This window comes from Dermacentor andersoni, chromosome 3 (assembly GCF_023375885.2).
Source record: "Dermacentor andersoni chromosome 3, qqDerAnde1_hic_scaffold, whole genome shotgun sequence".
NCBI lineage: Eukaryota > Metazoa > Arthropoda > Arachnida > Ixodida > Ixodidae > Dermacentor > Dermacentor andersoni.
Window position 1 is genome coordinate 55,273,269 of NC_092816.1, and position 18,453 is coordinate 55,291,721.

The 18,453-nt window shown below is 46.9% G+C and overlaps 1 protein-coding gene across 4 annotated transcripts in view; it reads left to right on the forward strand.

The window, feature by feature from the left end:
- Window positions 1–18,453, forward strand: part of Rbp (RIM-binding protein) — a 410,709-nt gene that overhangs the window by 382,582 nt on the left and 9,674 nt on the right. For 2 of the 4 annotated variants that reach the window (XM_055063288.1, XM_050169575.3), the window contains 7 exons: window positions 2,665–2,832; window positions 3,649–3,928; window positions 4,607–5,064; window positions 5,899–6,043; window positions 6,827–6,927; window positions 8,690–8,891; window positions 13,300–13,343. In XM_055063288.1, coding sequence (XP_054919263.1) covers window positions 2,665–2,832; window positions 3,649–3,928; window positions 4,607–5,064; window positions 5,899–6,043; window positions 6,827–6,927; window positions 8,690–8,891; window positions 13,300–13,343 — 1,398 coding nt within the window. The remainder of the gene's footprint in view (window positions 1–2,664; window positions 2,833–3,648; window positions 3,929–4,606; window positions 5,065–5,898; window positions 6,044–6,826; window positions 6,928–8,689; window positions 8,892–13,299; window positions 13,344–18,453) is intronic. The other 2 variants (XM_055063294.2, XM_055063302.2) reach the window with 2 other exon arrangements.

Consider the following 18,453-nt stretch of genomic DNA (forward strand, 5'->3'; position numbering starts at 1 on the left):
TCGGTGGCGTGAAATAATGTCGGAGCCGGGTGGTTCTCGGGCGCTGAAATGAGATAAGGGGAGGCCAAATGCAACACCCCGTGCGCATACAACAACATTTGGGGCAGAACTGCGGGTCTTCAAAATGAAATGCCTGGATGTCGTCGGACTCTCAAAACAAGTCGACCTCATCTTGCGTTATATTCCGCAAATCTTCCTACTCGTTTCCAATTTTTCCGTACTTACGTTTTGTCAAAAAGAAGTTTGTAACTCTTGCGTCTGGTAAACATACGCCGACGTAGTATTGGCGAAATATGTTTTAGGGGCAATGGGCGTGCAAAAAAATTGAAATTCCTGTTGCAGCCAGCGCCTATCGCCTAAAATATTGACGTGCCGTTTTCACTAACACTGTGCGAACGTTCCACTGCACCCTCCCCCCTCCCGCTTTGTTTCTCAAGTTACGAAGCCGCGAAATAATTGTCCCCATCCGCCACTTCCGGACTCCGAAAACCCACAGTCGGGCGTACAGGATGCGAAATAAATAAAAAGAAACGTCGCTTGCTTTCAAAGAAAATACATTGCTACTTTTCCCAACCTTAGCGTTCGTATCAAAGTCATCCGAACTGTTGCTTCCGACAATGCTCCGATGACTGCAATTGAAACGCTTCCGTTAAATTTTTTTAGGGGACAAAATTTTTAAACTTTTAATGGTGCTCGGAATTTCTGTGTGCAAATGTCCTCGTCGGCTGAGTGATCTCTGGAATCGTTACCAAAGACCGGATCCGATCTCTGCAGTTCCTGAGCACGTTCGGCATCCCAGAATCTTTGCGTCGAGTTGAAAGCTGATCGATCTGATGTCACTCCATTGTTCTCGAAATGGTTAACAGGAGTAGAGTGCAACGCCACAATACGTCTGGGCGTCTGGAAAGTACCTCAGTCCGTTGTTTCTTTCCAGCTAGAGATGCCCCCCCCCCCCCCTCCTCCCTCCTTTCCGTTTTAGCTCTTGCAGCCGCGTTCCAAGGTGTTTGGCAGGGCTGGCCAAAGCGATAGAGCGCGATATCGGTTTCTGGTACTGTGCTTGTTCCCTGACGCGAAAGTCTGCCACAAGTGTTCGAGTCACAGGTGTTTGAACTTTCATTCTTACTGTATATTGCTTGACCACAGGTTCACATCAAAGAGTTTCTTTAGCTCCATATAAACCTATCTTTGGCATCGTCTGGTCGTGGTACCGGTGACATAGACGGGCGCATTTGGTGACGTCATCCAGACCCCGTCATGGTACCTCAGTGGCTATAACGTCGCCCTGCTCTGCTCGAGGCCGTGGGGTCGACCTGGGCCGCGGCGGCTCCATATCGAGGAAGGGGGGGGAGGGCGGAAGCGAATGCATAAACGCTCGTGTGCTTAGATTCAGTTGCACGTTAAAGAATCGCAAGGGTTCAAAACTAATCCGGAGTTTCCCACTGCGCGTGCTTAATACTCATATTGTGGCTTTGGCACGTAAAACCCCAGAAGTTAATTAATTCATTGGTTACCTCGTATTAGCATCATCATTTCCTGTTATTCCTGAAAGGCCCCTTGCCGGGTATTAGATAAGGGGAGAACATGAATGGCCAGCGTAGCCAGGAAAATAAAGAACGAAAAATAACAGATGAAAATGCCACGCGCACATATGGTAAATCATGTGGGCACTGAAGACATCATGAAGTATGGCAGACGTGTGAGTAAAATATTAGTTCCGGAAATTTCTTTCATTAACTATACTTGACGTTCCGACGCATAAACTCGATGCGGTCGTCGGTGAATAGGAGTAGCATCGCCAGTAAGGATCCGATGCTTGACCGCGAGCGTCTGGCCTATATAGTTAATTTTTGTGGATTGCACTCATTAACTATTCAACGCTGTGTTCAACCAGAAAATGTGAGAAACATCTCCGGTATCTCTTCTCAGAAAAAAGAAATCTGTCCACTAATACCTGTTTCAAGAATGGTATGTCGGGTTGGTGCCTTTGCGTCACCAGATTAGTAGAACGCAGTCAGTCGTTGCAAAAAGAGAGAGTTGTCTGTTTTGCTCAGCAGGACCGTCACGAGATAACAGTGCCAGCTGTGCTTGCTAGCATCTGTATGTATGATATCAGAGTAACGTAGTATCTGTAGACACGGGAAAGTCAGGCCAAAACACACTAACGTCGCAAATGGCGCAGATCTTCCAGCCTTCGACCTATAACGCGATGGTAATGCGTCGAGTTGAAGCATGATTCTCGTGCATGAAGTAAAACAAATTTTCCACCACGCAAAATCGCACCTGCGTCACCTTCTGTGGAGCTACACGGAAGAAATTAAAGACTCAAAATACCTAAGCAGGAGAACTAAGCCTCCTATATAGGCGTTCGACCCATTATAAGTGGTGGATCCAATTCAGAAACTTTGCCCAAAAGCATTCCTCAAGTTTGCGACCTCCGCCGGTCCGAAGCGGTGGATTTCGACAAACATTTCATGTTTTAGCCTGCCTCGAAGTTATCATTTTCCTCTTGCCTTCCCCCTTTCTGTGTTACTTCAAGCGAACGGTTTCAGCAACCGCGTCAAGAGCTCGGTCAGTTCAATTGCTTTCGATGTTTGCTGTTGCTCAAGCAACACAACTTTGCTTAAGATGTCCCGTCACGAAAAAACATTTCTTCACTTCCTTCAGCTGGGTCACCGCGGAGCTCGCGGTTCGCGAGGCGTTCAAGGACCTGGCGGAAGGAAGCATCACCATCATCACCATCACCATCACCACCAACAGCCCCAGCAGCAACAACAGAACATGCAGCAACAGCAACAACCCGTCATGCATCACACTCAGCCACAACATCACCAGGTGACGCGAGCGCGGCGAATTTCACGTTGTCAGGGGTAGCTCGTTACTTACACAGCGCCATCAGTCAGTCAGTCAACAAACTTTATTAAGTTCCTAAGGAACTACTAAATCGTAGTTGCGGGCCGCTCCCACGTTGGGGCCGGAAGACCACGGTCCTCCGCCCATTCGCGGGCCCTTTGGACAGCCCTTTGTTGGTCCTTGGAATCGCCGCTTTTAAGGGCCTCTTCCCAGTCCTCTTGTTTATTAAAAGATGTGTTTTGTAATGCAGAGCATTGCCAGAGCATGTGTGCTAACGAGCAATACTCTCCATTGCCCTCGGGGCAGTGTGGGTCGATGTCCGGAGCAAAGCGGCTTAACTTTCCTGTCGAAGGGAAAGATCCCGTTTGTGACATTCTCAATGTGGAAGATTGAGGTCTAATTAGCTGTGGGTGTGGGAGCGGGAATCGCCTGCGCCCAAGCTGATAGTGTTTAACTATTTCATGAAAAGAGAGTAAAGGGTCAGAGTTATGCTCACAACAAAAAAAGAAACCGGAGTACGGTGTTTCAGAAGGCAGTTGTTGCCCTGATGAATACAATTCACCTCTAGACCGATAATTCTCTTGCAGTCGTGACTTGAATTTATTTTTTGACGTTTGTGTACCGGCACTTGATTTTCCGTTGCTTTATCATTATTTGTCTTTTTTTCAGTGTTCCTTTCACACTTCAATCACCTCAGCTTAAAGCAGGAAGCCTAGCAAACAATAAGGCTGTGGTATTCCAACTTTCTTTGAACTCTCTCTCTCTCTCTCTCTCTCTCTCTCTTGCATGCACCACCAGATGCACCAGGTGCACCAACCCGGCGGCGGCCACGCGCAATACCAGCAGCCGGGCAACATGCACCAGCCGCCCCCTCAGCAGCCGCCCGTGGCGCAGCGGCGGCAGGGCCCCGTGATGGCCCAACAACCGATGCACCAGGGTGTCGGCGGTGGCGTCCACCACCACGGCGTCAGGCGCAGCGAGAAGCGAAACTCGGCCGGCCAGCTCATCATCGAGCCGGAGGACGCGCTCAGCGACAAGGAGATCTACCCCTACTACGGGCCTTCGGGCATGCCCATGGGTAAGCGGTGTCTGCACGTCCGTGACGCACCGTGGCACTTGCGTTGTTACAAGCGAGTAGCGGAGATTAAATTCGCAGCTTTCCTTTTTTATTTATTTTTTCGCAAGGGTTTCATTCCTTTCCGGAACGCACAAAACAAACGGCCAAGCCGAGGATGCTCAAGAGAACGACGTAGCGTTAGTGCTGGCTTTCAATTGTTACAGTCGCCGCTGTTGGTGATAGCCAATTGAGTGGAGTTCTTTGCAAAGCAAACAACCACACATGACTTGTGCATGTCCTGCCTTCCTCTCCGTTCTGTGCGTCACTTTATCGAGCCGTTTCTTTCAAGATGCTGGCGTACCCATGAGCAGATCCTTGGGGGATGTCCGTATGTTCTGACGCACTGCCTTAAAATTAAAGAGGGGTTTAATTGTTACTTCAGAGATCCTGCCAGCATGTGAAAAGTTCATCATCAATCACCGTCTTAAAGTCAGACTCCCCAAAAAAAGACCTGGATTCGCACCTGGGTATACCAGCTGGCCCAGTTTACTTCAATGACTAATGTAGCAATCGGTGCCACATATTATTAACTTTCTGGGGAGCATCCGACGACTGACTTGCAGTGCTGTGGAGACCCCCGAGAAGGTCCAGACGCGTTCGCTAACAAAATCTGTTCACTATGATGCGTTCGGCGAGCAGACATGGCCAAGGACAATGAAGGAGGAGGCCTCGGCGTGGTGGACAACTACTCGGAGGAGGAGTTCGCCAAGTACGACATGGGACCGCGGGGCGGCGCTCCCCGTCCAGCGGCCAGGCACCAGGTCCCCGGCCGGTACCACGGTGGAGGAGGAGGAGTAGGAGGACCGCGCGGCGGAGTCGACCAGCACGGTGGCGGCATGGCGTACCAAGAACGACCCAGGCCCACGTCACCAACGCCGCCCTCGAGGGCTATGCGCCCGCTGGTTGACGACGAACCGCCTCCGGCCAGGGGAACCTACGGTCGCCCGTCGGGAACAGGGCGCGGCAGCAGCGGCGGCCAGAGGCAACCCCGAGTGCGCTGGTTCGTCGCGCTGTTCGACTACGACCCGCAGACCATGTCGCCCAATCCGGACACTGCCGACGAGGAGCTGCCTTTCCAGGAAGGGGACCTCATCAAGGTGCGCTACCCTCCCGGAACCGAGCCTCTGTTCTGCTTGTTAGCTAATGTTTAGTGCAGGAAATTTGAGAAGGGTAGAACGTAAGGCTGGAAACAAACAAGCGATATAGCACATCGTGCCTGTTTGTGTGCTGTCCTCTCGAATTAATAGCTAACCTGTCGCGCCGAGAAGGCTGAAAGTTTACCCTTGTGTTGCACTGATGCAGAACACGCGCACTTGCACGGGGAATCCCATATGCCAGTTCTACGTGGTCGCCCTCCAGCATACAATTTCGAGCTAATGTGTTCGTGTTTCACTACCGTAGACGTCTGTGAAGTTATGCTTCGCATGAACATGATCAAGGTAGAGCTCAATCACAGAACACCTCGTAACGTTACAAACCCCCTCCCCCCTCCTTTCTAGCATTGTGACATCATATTGCAGCCATAAAGGTTTAACGGACAGGCTAATCTACACCATCGGCTACTTGAAAGCGGTTGAAACAAGAAGAGAAGGAACGAATAGTTACCAATGGGAGCAGAGACGCACCCTTTTCGATACCCTACACGAATTGGGAGAGTGATAAGGCCAATGCATTTCGATTGGCTCAAGCCATCGTCACGATGCGTATCGCTCCAATTAGGCATCGTGTTAGACATTACAACGCACACATGTGAAAGTCTGCCCGAATGTGGTGCACCAAGCCTACGGTCAGAGAACGCGAGAAGTAAGGGACAGAGCACACCGCGCGATGCCCCATGTAGACGCAGAATTTATATTTCCGATCCGTAAAACGCGTGTGCCGAAACTGGATAGCCGGCTGCAGTGCGCCATGACCCGACCGTCTCTGTCCAGATCTATGGCGGCAAGGACCAGGATGGGTTCTACAAAGGAGAGTGCAACGGCCGCGTAGGCTTCGTGCCTTGCAACATGGTGTCCGAGGTACATTTGGACAACGAGACCAATGAGCCACCTAGGTCGCGGCCTACTCAACACAGAGGTAAGCAGTTCCGAAGGAAATCGACGACATTTTCTCTTCTTTTATCTAAAAAGAACCGACGATATTGATCGGTCGATTTCAATGGCTAATGATTGCGTCTCACCTTTACCAACTTTCTTTCTTTGTGGCAGCTAGCACTTTGAGGCGATTTAAACGCTTGTTGAAACGCGCGAACGCGTCTAAAAGTGCGTCACGTCTAGTCCTCACCATTCAGGCTCGTCCCTCGTATCAGCTAGAACATTGCAACAATTGAAATGCTCATTCGCCCGAGTAAAGCGATAAACAACCACAGTTTTATCAGATGGGGCGAAAGAATTACACCGATTCCCACGCTGCATGAGATCGGCATGATAATTCCGCTTGTTTTAAATGCGTAAGCATTTATATGCCTACCCAACGAGGAAACGCGTCCGTCCGTCCGTCACGTAAAACAATCGCTTTCAAGAGAGGGCCCGCAGCAGCTAGCGAATTTACCTTCGTGCGGCTTCTCGCTTCAGCGCGAACTAAACGAGCCCCTTCCAGACCGCTGCCGCTTACCCTCCCTGAAACATTTGTGTACCAGGATGCCACTCGCCCAGCCATATTGAAACGGCTCGCGGTCGTATTTTATCAGTCATTTCGTGTCGTAGCGACGGAATGGGCAACTTCCCTCACGGGCTGCACACGGTAGTTTTCGCATTGTTTCGTGATACGGCTATAAGGCGGTGCATTGTAGAGGACCTAACCTGAGAATGGGTAAGTGAAAAGTGGTGAGACGGGTCCTAATTTCTTTTTTTCCTACAGGAAACGACTCTTGGGGAGGCGTTATGCGACCGCAGCCCAAGAGGATGGTAGCTCTCTACGATTACGACCCTGCTGAACTCAGCCCGAACCCAGATCCTTTCGTAAGTTGCACTACTACTAATGCTTGCCGTCATTGTAGACTTACTTGCTCCAAAATGGTTGCCACTTTCATGACATCTAAATACAATGCAGCCCTGGCAATTGGCTTCTTATTTTGCTTCCTGCTGGAGTACGCTTGCTCTTCTTGTGCCAAGTCATAGCGAATGTGAAGCTTCATTGAGTGTTGTGGGGTCGGAAATGCTCCTAAAGACTCCGCGCTCAGCAATGCGAAAAAGAAGGGGCATTTATTGCTCTTACTATAACGTAATGCCAACTAGCAGAAACACAGGTAGTAATGTCTCGATTATGTTCGCCCATCCCCTACACCGACGTGTAGGCGAAGTCGTGCGAGGAAGGCGAACGCCGTGGGACGCGAGTCGGTCGAGTGTCGCCGCCATTTGTAAGAGAGCTCTCGAACATGGAGCTGAGACATTGGATTAGCGGTTACTCCAGCGAAAATAACTGCCAGTGCTCCCCCTGCTTTAAGAGTGTACGCTTCATTCGTCAGGCCAAAGCTGGCAGGATTTCGCGTTGTCATATGAAGTTCGAACAGTGCCTCATTTACACGGCGAAGATTAATTAATTGGATGTAGTATGTTTAGACAAGGCTTGCCCTCCAACATTCGCACTACAGCGTATATTGTTCTGAAGTGCGCAAGATTATTTAGCCATATTGCAACTAGTGACGGGAACCAAGTTCCTAAACAGTATTTCACCGCTTAATCCACTGACACATATGATTTCTCGGTCCTGGTGTTAACAGCGCAAAACGTAGACGGGACGCGAGACGAGAAGACGACACCACAAGCGCCAGGATGGAAAACCAGCAAGCCCAAGCTTCTATTCTAGCGAAATACATTTCTTGTACCTCGGGCCCTTTTCAATGTTTCACTCTCGCAGCGCTTGTGGTGTCATCTTCTCGTCTCGTGTCCCGTCTACGTTTTCCACTGTTAACACCAGGATGGAAAACCAACAAGCCCAAGCTACTATTCTAGTGATTTCTTTGGTTCCAGACGCTCATCATCGAGCAAAATCAAACAAGAGTTCTCATTTTTGTCTTTAGGCAGCAGCAGTTGCACGCAGTCATGCATCATCTTAACAGTGCGCTTCCAAAAGGAACCGACTACGTGAGTCATCGTCTAATGAAACGTCAACGCGGGGCTGTCATATGACGTTACATATTCTAGAACACGTCGCCGCAGTCGGTGGTACATACTTTACCGTGATGGAGTTTCTCGCATTTCTCGCAGTAATACTTATTGAATGTTATTTGATGTTTATCTGTATCCGCTAACCGATAATTTCAATGTTTCCAGTCGTCAATTTAGTTTCTACTTACGTGCCTCGAGATTCTCCGTATTCTTCACGTCTTCTTCCGTTCGACCTGTGACCGATACCGGTTGCGCAGTCGGACTTGTGAACAAACACCCAATCACCTAGCGGATCTGTGCTTACGGGACGCTTGAATATACTGCGCGCGAACTACGCTTTCCGCTTGTTTCTCCGCACGAACACTTTTGTACTTCAAAGGCGCGATGTTGGCAGTGACGGTTGGCAATGTTGGCAGTGACGGTTGGCAATGTTGGCAGTGACGGTTGGCAATGTTGGCAGTGACGGTTGACAATGTTGGCAGTGACGGTGAGCAATGTTGGCAGTGACGGTGAGCAATGTTGGCAGCGACGGTTAGCAATGTTGGCAGCGAAGGTGAGCAATGTTGGCAGCTACCGTATTCTACAGTGATGTCAGCGCGTTCCGCGCGCGCAGTCGGAGCTGGCGTTCAGCACGGGCGACGTGATCTACGTCTACGGCGACATGGACGAGGACGGCTTCTACTTTGGCGAGCTGCGCGGCCAGCAGGGTCTGGTCCCTTCCAACTTCCTCACCGAGGCGCCGGCAGACTACGCGACCAGCGACGGACAGCGGGGACCCCCGTCTAGGCACGGTTCCCTACAACAGCCGCACAAAGGTACGCTTGGCCACGTGCTGCGTGCAGAAATTTTGCAGACGCTTGGAAGCACGATCACATTTCAACAAAACAATTTTCGTCTTATAACCATTACACGATGCATGTAGCCTGTCATTTATAATGGTTACATAATGGCTATATACCCATAGCAACCCCTTTAGCTCGTCTAACTGCTCGGATTTTAAGAGCGTCCGTGCTTACCGAGTGTTCTACAACTTCTTCGATACCGATTTCAGAGTTGAAGGTTGCCTTACATTCGTTAACCTCGGTATGAATGTGCTCCGACTCTTTGATTGCAAAGTTAAGGAATCCGCTCCGCTCCACGTACGGCTTCATCAAGTTGCAGTGATATACCCTCACCTCTTTTCTGTGACCGGGCACTTTCAGAGCATAGTTAGTATCTAAAGGTTTGTGCAACACTTTGACAGGTCCGTCCCAGTGAACCTCAAGCTTATTCTTTCTTGAAGCCGGCGTTACAGGTTCGAAGCCTTGAATAGAGCTTGGCGTCCTTTTGTGCCACGCCTATGTTTTTTCTACTAGCTCTTGTGTTGTACTTAGCAGTTTTAGCACGTACTCTACCACTGTTTGACTCTGTCCTCTTTCCTCCCACATCTCTGTCAACATTCTCACTGGGCAATGGAGTGTCCTCCCATACACTAGTTCTGCTGGCGAGAACCCTGTAGCCTCATGAAGAACCGTTTGCAAAGCAAACAAAGTAGCCGGACGGCAATTCTCCCAGTCCTGCTTGTGCTCGTAACAGAGTGCCCGCAAGACTTGTTTCAGCACTGAATGTCACCTTTCTACGCTACTTGACTGAGGGCGATAGGTGGAACTGTGTATTATCTTTACCCCGCAGTTTTGTAAAAATGTGGAAGTCAGTGAGCTGGTGAATACTGACCCTTGATCCGCCTGAATGTCTGCTGGAAACGCGACTCAGGCCAATACTTCCAAAAGCGCGTGTACTACCTTGGTGTAGCCGAGTTTTTTCAGAGGGATTGCCTCCGGAAGCTTTGTGGCCGGACACATGGTAAACAGGTACCTCTATCCTAACTTTGTCTTTGGTAGAGGCCATACCGTGTCTATCACAAGTCGTCTGATAGGTTCTGATATTAAGGGCACTACCTTTAGTAGAGATTTTCATATTTCTCCTGGTTTACCAGAGCGCTGGAAGGTGTCGCGCGATCTCACAAAGTTTTCGACGTCCTTGAGACAGCCAGGCCGGTAGTATTCCATAAGCAACCTCTTCTTGGATTTGTTCATACCTAGGTGACTTGCTCACCCAGTTCTGACATAAACCCAAAAGGTCCACCCTGTACTTAGTGGGTACGACTAACTGATACAGAATCCTGCCCTTTCTGTCTCTGTAGTGCCGATATAAGAATCCCCCTTTCTCGTACATCGTTACGTTGCGCCTATTTCAGGCTTAATGAGCATTTTTTTTTACACCAGCTACTGATGTTATTTAGTTCATCATTTAAACGCTAAGTTAGTGTACAGATGTTGTTAACGGAAGTGTAAACAGTGGTGTCTTCCGCTTATACAAGATATTCTGTAGAAGTTAGGTAGCTTGGTAAATGATTAATGAATATAGGCAGTAAGAGGGGCCGAGTATGCAACCCTGTGGAACGCCCTTGTTAATTACTTTTTTTGTCAGCCAGTACTCCTGAAATGCAAACCTGTTGTTGCCTGTCGTGTAAACAACTTCGCAGTAGCTCTGAAAAGGGACCTGTTATACCGTAAGCGCTGAGTTTAGTGAAGAGAATGCTGTGATTAAAGGAATCGAATGCTTTTGAGTAATCAATAAAGACAGATCCTGCGAATTTGCGCTTTGATCTTGTCAGTGAGCGTGCTTAAAGCTAGGCTGGTAGAATATCCAGGACGAAAACCAAGCTGTCCACCTGTAAATAGTTGGAACTTGTCCAAGTAGTTAGAGAGGCGCTGTTCTGTTAGCTTTTTTTACTGTTCTACTAGAACACGGCAATATTCATATAGGCCTGTAATTTGCGAATAAGGTGACGTCTCCTTTTTTTATACACAGGAATTAGTTTTGATATTTTCAAGCCACTGGGGAAAACGCCAGTTATAACGACTAAATTGACAACGTGACTGAAAGCGTCACGTATGCTGTCAACAATTTCCTTGATTTGATAAGAGCATATGGAATCTCAGCCAGGACTGCAATTTTTAAGCTTCATAATCGTTGCACAAGCTTCACTGGGTGTAGTTCGGAACAGATAATACGATTGTTGTGACAAGCGCGACATGTAACTGTCATTACCTCCGGGGATGCCAGGCACAGTAGCGCAGTGAACTTTAGCCTACCATTTATACTTTCATCCTTGTACCTGGGTCTTTATTGAAAACTAATTTTGCTCTGCGATTCTTTGATTAAAAAAAAAAGACCCAACCCATGTCACCCGGCACTGCCTCATTTGTGGCTTTACCGTGGGCTTGCAAAGCAAACCGACCTACCATTCTTTGGTTGACTTCCGATCCCGACAAGATATCCGATTTTAAGCACAGAATGGCATTTGCGAACGTTAGCGCTTGCGCCATTGCTCTTTTCCAGATTCCACGCACCACCTCATACTTACAGTAGCCCCGAAATGTTTTATGTATGTTTCATTATAGCTGCTTTCCGCTTCCCCTTTATTAATGTGTAAGTACTCTAGGGCTACTCCCATCGGAAATGTGTTCGTACGTTTATCTGTAACACGTGACACGATGTAAGCTCTTCCTTGCAAGACGCCGCACTATTTTGGAGGCTACGCATGGCGAAATGATGCTTATACCGACATTAACCTGCTAAAATTGATTATATTTATAACGGACTTGTATGGCTCACTTGTCATCTTATGCAACCACAATGGATGTTCTGGGAAGTTTATTGCTTATGCAGACATTAAACGTTGAGATATATAATATTCATAGAAATCATATATAAATGCTTAAACCACCTTGTTTGCGGCGCAAGTTCTTTAACCTAATGTTTGACTGCTTCATTCTTCTTCCATAGGAATCGGCCATTACACGAAAGTGAAACTTGTCTTCATAGAAGTAGTTGCAGCTTCGTTGGACGTTAAGAAATAACGAGCCCATAAGTTTGCGTAGTGTCTAGGGCCGGCGTGCCAGCCTTTGACGGGCATGCACCCGAGACGACGCCCAGTGGCACGTCTCCCCCTTCCCGGCTACTAACGCGATGATTTTCGTGACACGCACCCGTCGACTTCGCTGCCTTTCTGCTGTGCTTAACGCAGTAGCATTGTCCCCTGGCGCCAGTGTAAGCGAAGCAGTAGGTGGCAACCAGATGTCATAGGCTAATCCGACGCGGAAGAGAATCCACGTGGCGAAACTGCGTCGTTGCAGCAGACCGTGAGCGCACAAAACTGCCAGATGAGTCCCTGGCACAGACGTAACGACGCGAACGGGCATCGCAGCAAAAGCGAAGGCTTATTGTGCACATAACTTGTACAGAAAGTCGGGGCAAAAACGCAACGATGCTTTACAAGCAGACACTAAGGTACTGTAATATAGACCTCCTACACCGATATGCTCATGGGTGCCGCCATATTTGGTGAGGTGGCAGCGTCCGCCATCGAGCGCCTTTTGCTCAGCGTTTGTTTAGGGCCGTGGAGCTCGTCGAGCGACGGCTTTTTTTTTTTCTTTTGTAGCCCTGTGCTCATTATAACGAAAGTATTATGAAGTCGATTATTTACACGTTTAATTCCTAAGGTGGGGAGTGGCTACATGCTCATTATTAATTATTTATTTACTTATTTAACCGCCATGCGATCACTCCCGCCAGAGGAGATACTCGAAGCTTTTTTTTCTTTTGCAATGTGTATGACGACTTTAAGTACAGAGTTATTTGTGAATATTTCAGAATAACTAATATTGATACTAACTAATATAATATTTCAGAATAAATCGTCCTTGAAGACGTGACACTGCTTGCGGGCTTCTGCTTGTGCAGTTTGCCAGAAACACGTATTTATAATTCATCTTACGAAAAAGATTTTTAAAAACAGGCTATCCGAAGTGACTTTTAGTTTGTTTACTAATCTTTAGCCAAATTGGGCTAATGTAGGTGAGAAATGTCGAGGAGAATGACACTTTTAGTTTAATCTGCAAAAAAAAAATCTTCTGCTTCGCAGTTCATGTAAAGATACCTTGAGTCAAGACTATGGGAAACTAGCACTGTTTCGTTTGTCTTTGTATTCTTGTGCTTATAGTTAACACTCTATCGTGCTCTCTTGCGTTAACCTTGTGACGTCACTTTAAGGAAAAGTGAGAGTGAGAGATAGAAAAGAATCAGCGCATGGCGACAGAGAAATCTGCCTCGCCTTGAAAAGTATCTTATGTTCTGTTTGAAATTCGTTCTCTTTATTTCCTGACTTTTCTTTCACAGCCTCTTTTACTAACAGAACCAGTGAGAGCCCAACCTCTGTCATGGTAATTTCGTTTGCTTTTACCGGGGTATGTTTCTCAGCATGTGTCACACAGCCGAGCACTTGCATGCCAACAAGCATCACCGGGTTGCCCACTCGGAATTCACGAGTGATACTCACGCGGTTACAGTCAGACTTGGAGTTTGGAATGTCGTGATCGCCACTGTAGCCGGTATTCGGTAATCCTAGGTAATCTGCGCAATCACTCGGTAATCCGTGCAACCTTCAGCGAGTTCGCAAAAAAAAAAAAAAAGAAAAAATATTAGACGGAACTGTCGCGTCGTACTCGTTCAGCCTCCATTGGATTCGACGGATATTATAGATGCATTTGTCTCGCCTTCGTGCCTGTGGCTTCGGGCGTTCTTTCGGCGTTATTTATTACGCGTTATATATATTTCTAAAATTTTCAAGGAATCGTTATTTTCAAAGCGCAGCAAGGCAGTAAGCGTCCGCGCACGCGTCTAACCATTGCTAATTGTTGCATTTGTAAAGCCACATTTTGTCATGAATAAACAAGTTTGCGAAATCGCTCTCAGCCGCTCAAAACCGGAAGGACGACGTTTCGGCCAATCCAGGCGCTGCCCCCATCGCCCCCGTGCTGGCTTAAGTGGCTACACTATAGCCGGAGTTTCCTCTGGGAAATTTTTGTGTGAAATTAACGCCAATCACTGAGGGACTCGGCACCGTACTGAGCGAAAAGCCTCGACTCCGATTGAAGTCGGTGCGCTTTCTCTATTCGACGACTCCTTCGTGACAAGGGATTGCTCGAAGAACCCAGCTTCACTCCAGTGCACTCGAGTGCGGGCCGAGAGCACCTGCTCGCGAAATTTATTTATTTTTTTTTTCGTTCAGCAATGCCCGCGGATTATCGTTAAACCCGAATAACAACTTCTCTGTAGTGATGGCGTTGCTCCAGAATTTCAACAGTCACGATGAAGTGCCTAATGGGCCGACGTTAGTAGAATACGGCGTTGAGAAACTTTGCTGAACATCCCTCAATAGCGTTCGATAAAAATAAGAAGAAACAAAAAGCCTGAAAGGAAAAAATAATTATCACGCTTCGTAGAATTGGAAATAGGTGTGGTGAGGAAAAGGCCTCGGACGTAACTAGTAAAAACAAACAAATGCGTTGTGAAGCCGGTCAACTAAGAAAAAAGGGTAAAAAAGAAAAAGAAAATGGGCACAAGTTTATACAAGAGTTGGACAAATGCTTGTTGTCATTTTGCGTCCGGAATTCTTTGTTTCTTCTTCTGTATTTCTTTTTTAATAGGGGTCGAGTTAAGTGTGCATTCTATGGAACTATTCCATTCAATATCGACATGTTCGCACAGCGCAAAAGAGGAGGACTGAAGGAAGAACACAACACAGCACACAATACAGCGCCTGTGTTGTGTTCTTCCTTCAGTCCTCGTCTTTTGCGCTGTGCAAACATGTCGACATTGAATCGTCAACTCGCACAAGCTTCCACCTTATTCCATTCAGTGGTATTATATTGGATCATAGCCGAATGTGCAGGCTCACTATGTTGGCGTCTGCCTTCCGTGAAAAGGGGGGGCCCACTCATATTGCCACGAAATGCGAAAACACCCGTTTTACTTAGATTTTAGCTGCACGTTAAGGTGCCACCGGGTGGTCAAAATTAATCCGCAGTCCCCCCACTACGGCTTGCCCCATAATGGGATCGTGGTTTTGGCACCTAAAACCCCATAATTTAATAATTTTTTTGTCGCTGCTGCCTTGTCGCTTATTTTTTTGTTAGCGATGAACGATAACTGTTTGGCCACTGAAAGAGGCAGTTATTCCAAATATATTGTCGAAGAAAACCACCAAGAAAGCGAGGCAGCGGAATAAAGAAACCCCTATCGAAACAAATCTACTAATCACGTTGAAGAAAGAGAGAGAGAGAGAGAGAGAGTAACAGGTCATACAAGTACAGAAACAACGCAAACGTGACCAGGTCACGGGAACACGGAGAAAGCAAACATATATTACTGCGCAGAAATTGACGAGCTCATAGTCCGCGAGCAACGCAGCAGAAGTTTAGGGATAATCTGTTTACTTGGACGTGACCAAAATACAGTCATTCACTTGCGCTAGAAATCGGCTGAAGCGTTGAGAAGAGTGCGAAGGATCGATCACCGCTTATCACGTTGCAGGCATTCACTCTCTCAACCGAATGCCTATCCTATGCCTAGATCTCGTCACGCCATCTCTTTAAACCTGGCGAACGAGTTCGTTTGCGATTTTGTTTTTTCGCCTCCTTTCTATCGTACTAATAGACCAGCGATTTGTCATTTAAATCATGTTTAAATGGAAGCAAGCAAACAATGAAATCACTGTTGCCCCAGCATGCAGCCTACATCCCCAATGAAAAAAAAAAGAAAACGAATACGTAATACATTAATTATTCATACTGTTATGAGTGCTTCAGGCTCTCTATCTGATCGACAGTTTGCTTACGGTATCGTAGAGCTGTCCGCTACAGCAACCATGAACTAACCAGCTAAAAAGAAAGTTATTGGCGCTTGGCTCTTAAAAGGGCACTCAGCAGGGACATTAAGTTAAGCTGTATTGTAAATTACGTTTCTGCAACAGCAAAACCATCACTGTAACCGTAAAAGGAGGCTACAGCTTGACCAGAGAAGTTGAGGAAAAAAAAAAGGCTTGTTTATCGGTAAGGAAGGACAATATTGTACCCTGAAGGGACCATAAACTAAAACTACTACTGTGCAAAAGTGCCTTGAGCACGAAAAAGATACACTGAAACCCGTAATGTCACGCGAACGGTCAGCTTCTGCTTTTTCGGCGCGGGATTCTTAAAAAATAGTTTTGCTTTCATTTTTTTCAGCAATATTCAATCTTTTCACACAACGTCGATTAAAAATAAGGTTTCGCAATGATACCGCGGCAGTCTAATTTGATGATTCCCTTTAGTGCCTCTTAAATTCGGCAGCCCTGTGCTGATTCACTACGCTTCGGTATCGTTACGATACGATGCGGTGGGGAGCCTTTGAGTTCGTCTCATGGAATTGCGATTGTCGGCTGGAGGTTTTCTTCTCTCTCTCTGCACACTTCATTGAACGTGTTCCTATTTTGCACTGTTTCTTTTTGGTGAAAAAGAGCATGTCAAGCATGTTAACTTGGGTTTACGATTTTTTATATGCTTACGCATGCAAACCATATCTGTTATTTGCCACTTCATTTAGTCATTATTATTAGAAGCCATTTTCCTGCGCAACATACAGCAGGTGACTACTGAAATAAAGTTTTCGCCTAACCTGCGGGGTCAGCGCTGTTACCGTGGGCAAGCGACAAGTTTTTGTGTACACAGAAACTATCTCTTAAACTTTCATCTTTCCGTGCTTGATTTGTTTTTAAGACTAGATGTAAACGCTTCCTTGTACATTTCACTTATCTCCTTTCTTATTAATTATAACGCACGCGTCGATATTGAGAATGCCGCGTTATTATATGATTGCATTATTGTTCGTGGCTATAAGGACGACTTGTAGGAAATGCAAAACAGGGTTTAAATACGTGGAAAACTCGAGTTCGTGAGTTACGAGTATTGCAAACGGAGTCTCAAATTAAAAAAGAAAACATAACAGCTATAATAAGTTTTTCGTTTACGCTTTAACAAGAGCTCTTTCGAGAAGCGAAATAACCTGGGTTCCGTGACACAGTAGGAAGTCCTCGTGACACTTGACGCACCTGTCGTGGATGCCCAAGGTTTCAGAAAGCAATGCTAAGAAAACTTTTCTGGGCTCGCCTCAAGTATGGAAGCCCCGATTGGCCACTCTTCTCTGTAATCCGGTGTGCTGTGCCTGTCGTCGAGGTTTTGAGCCACAACCTTTATATAGATTTGTACATAACCGCATGCACCAGCTAGAAAATGGGGAAGACGGATTAGAAGGGGCCCACTAACAGTGTCACACGGCGAAAAAAAAAAGGGAGTGCTTTTTTCTAACGCGAGCTGGAACCCTTGCGTCCGCGCACTGATAATGGTTTCGCGTGATGCACCGGCAGGTTTTATTTTTGTAGTGTTCAGGCAATCGCATTAGTTGGTCCTGCATAATTGAACAAATGGGACTGTCACTGCCACTGAGCGAACCAAAGAGAAAGTCGTTGTCCTGTGCGCATCTCTTTTCTGTAAGAATTTTTTTTGTTTGTTCCTGCGCTCATTCGATTAGGAAGCTGTCCGACTTAGTCTAAGGCCTGCCATTACACATTCGATGGGACGCCTGTGGTTCCTCCGGAGTCCAGGTCCAAATATAAATTCAAACAGCGCTAAACGACAGGACCAGAATGAGGAGGAGACAAACACGGCGCTGAACTTACAACTGCTGTGTTTGTCTCCTCCTCATTCTGGTCCTGTCGTTTAGCGCTGTTTGAATTTATAGTTACCATGCAACACCAACTCGCCCAATCCGCTGCCCTTCTCCAGGTCCAAAGCTGGCGAAGCAAAGCAAGTCCCACCTTTGATGCGACGCCAGGTTTTATAAGCCAGTGTTTTTTGTTTTGTTTTTCATTAGATGTGCTTAGGAGGTGTGCGTCACTAAGTGGGGCCAGCCGCCCTCTTCTCTGACGTAATGAATGCGCTCAAAAAGCAGCATTTCTTGCAAGCGAAAATAAAAAAAGAGCACCACATTAGTTCTAAAGCTCACAAAATACAAGCGTTCCAGGGCACCTACGAAAGAGGTTCCTCGGGAGTGCCTCGTTCTAGGCACAAAACTCTCTAACACAGAAACAAGTTTTGCGGTGACACACGGAAACACTCAAATAAGAAATATACGCTATTCGAGAAGAAAATAAATAATTCAATTTAAAGCAACAATTTGCCGAAATCTGAATTACAGTAATCAGGATCAGTAGAGCCTCTATCTTTTCCTTGATTCTCCAAAGGGGTGTACTAACACGCTGTCAGCACTGTGTTTCAATATTTCTGATGACCACGCTCCCATTCCTACACAGAAGCATGTTGCTTCGCCGAAAGCCTTTTATGGTGAGTATAATATTTTATGCATGCAGTGTACGAGAAATTCTTTATCTCTTCGTAAGCTTCTCCACAGGTACGCACACAGCTGTCAAATGTTTCTTGTACGGTATAAGCAATA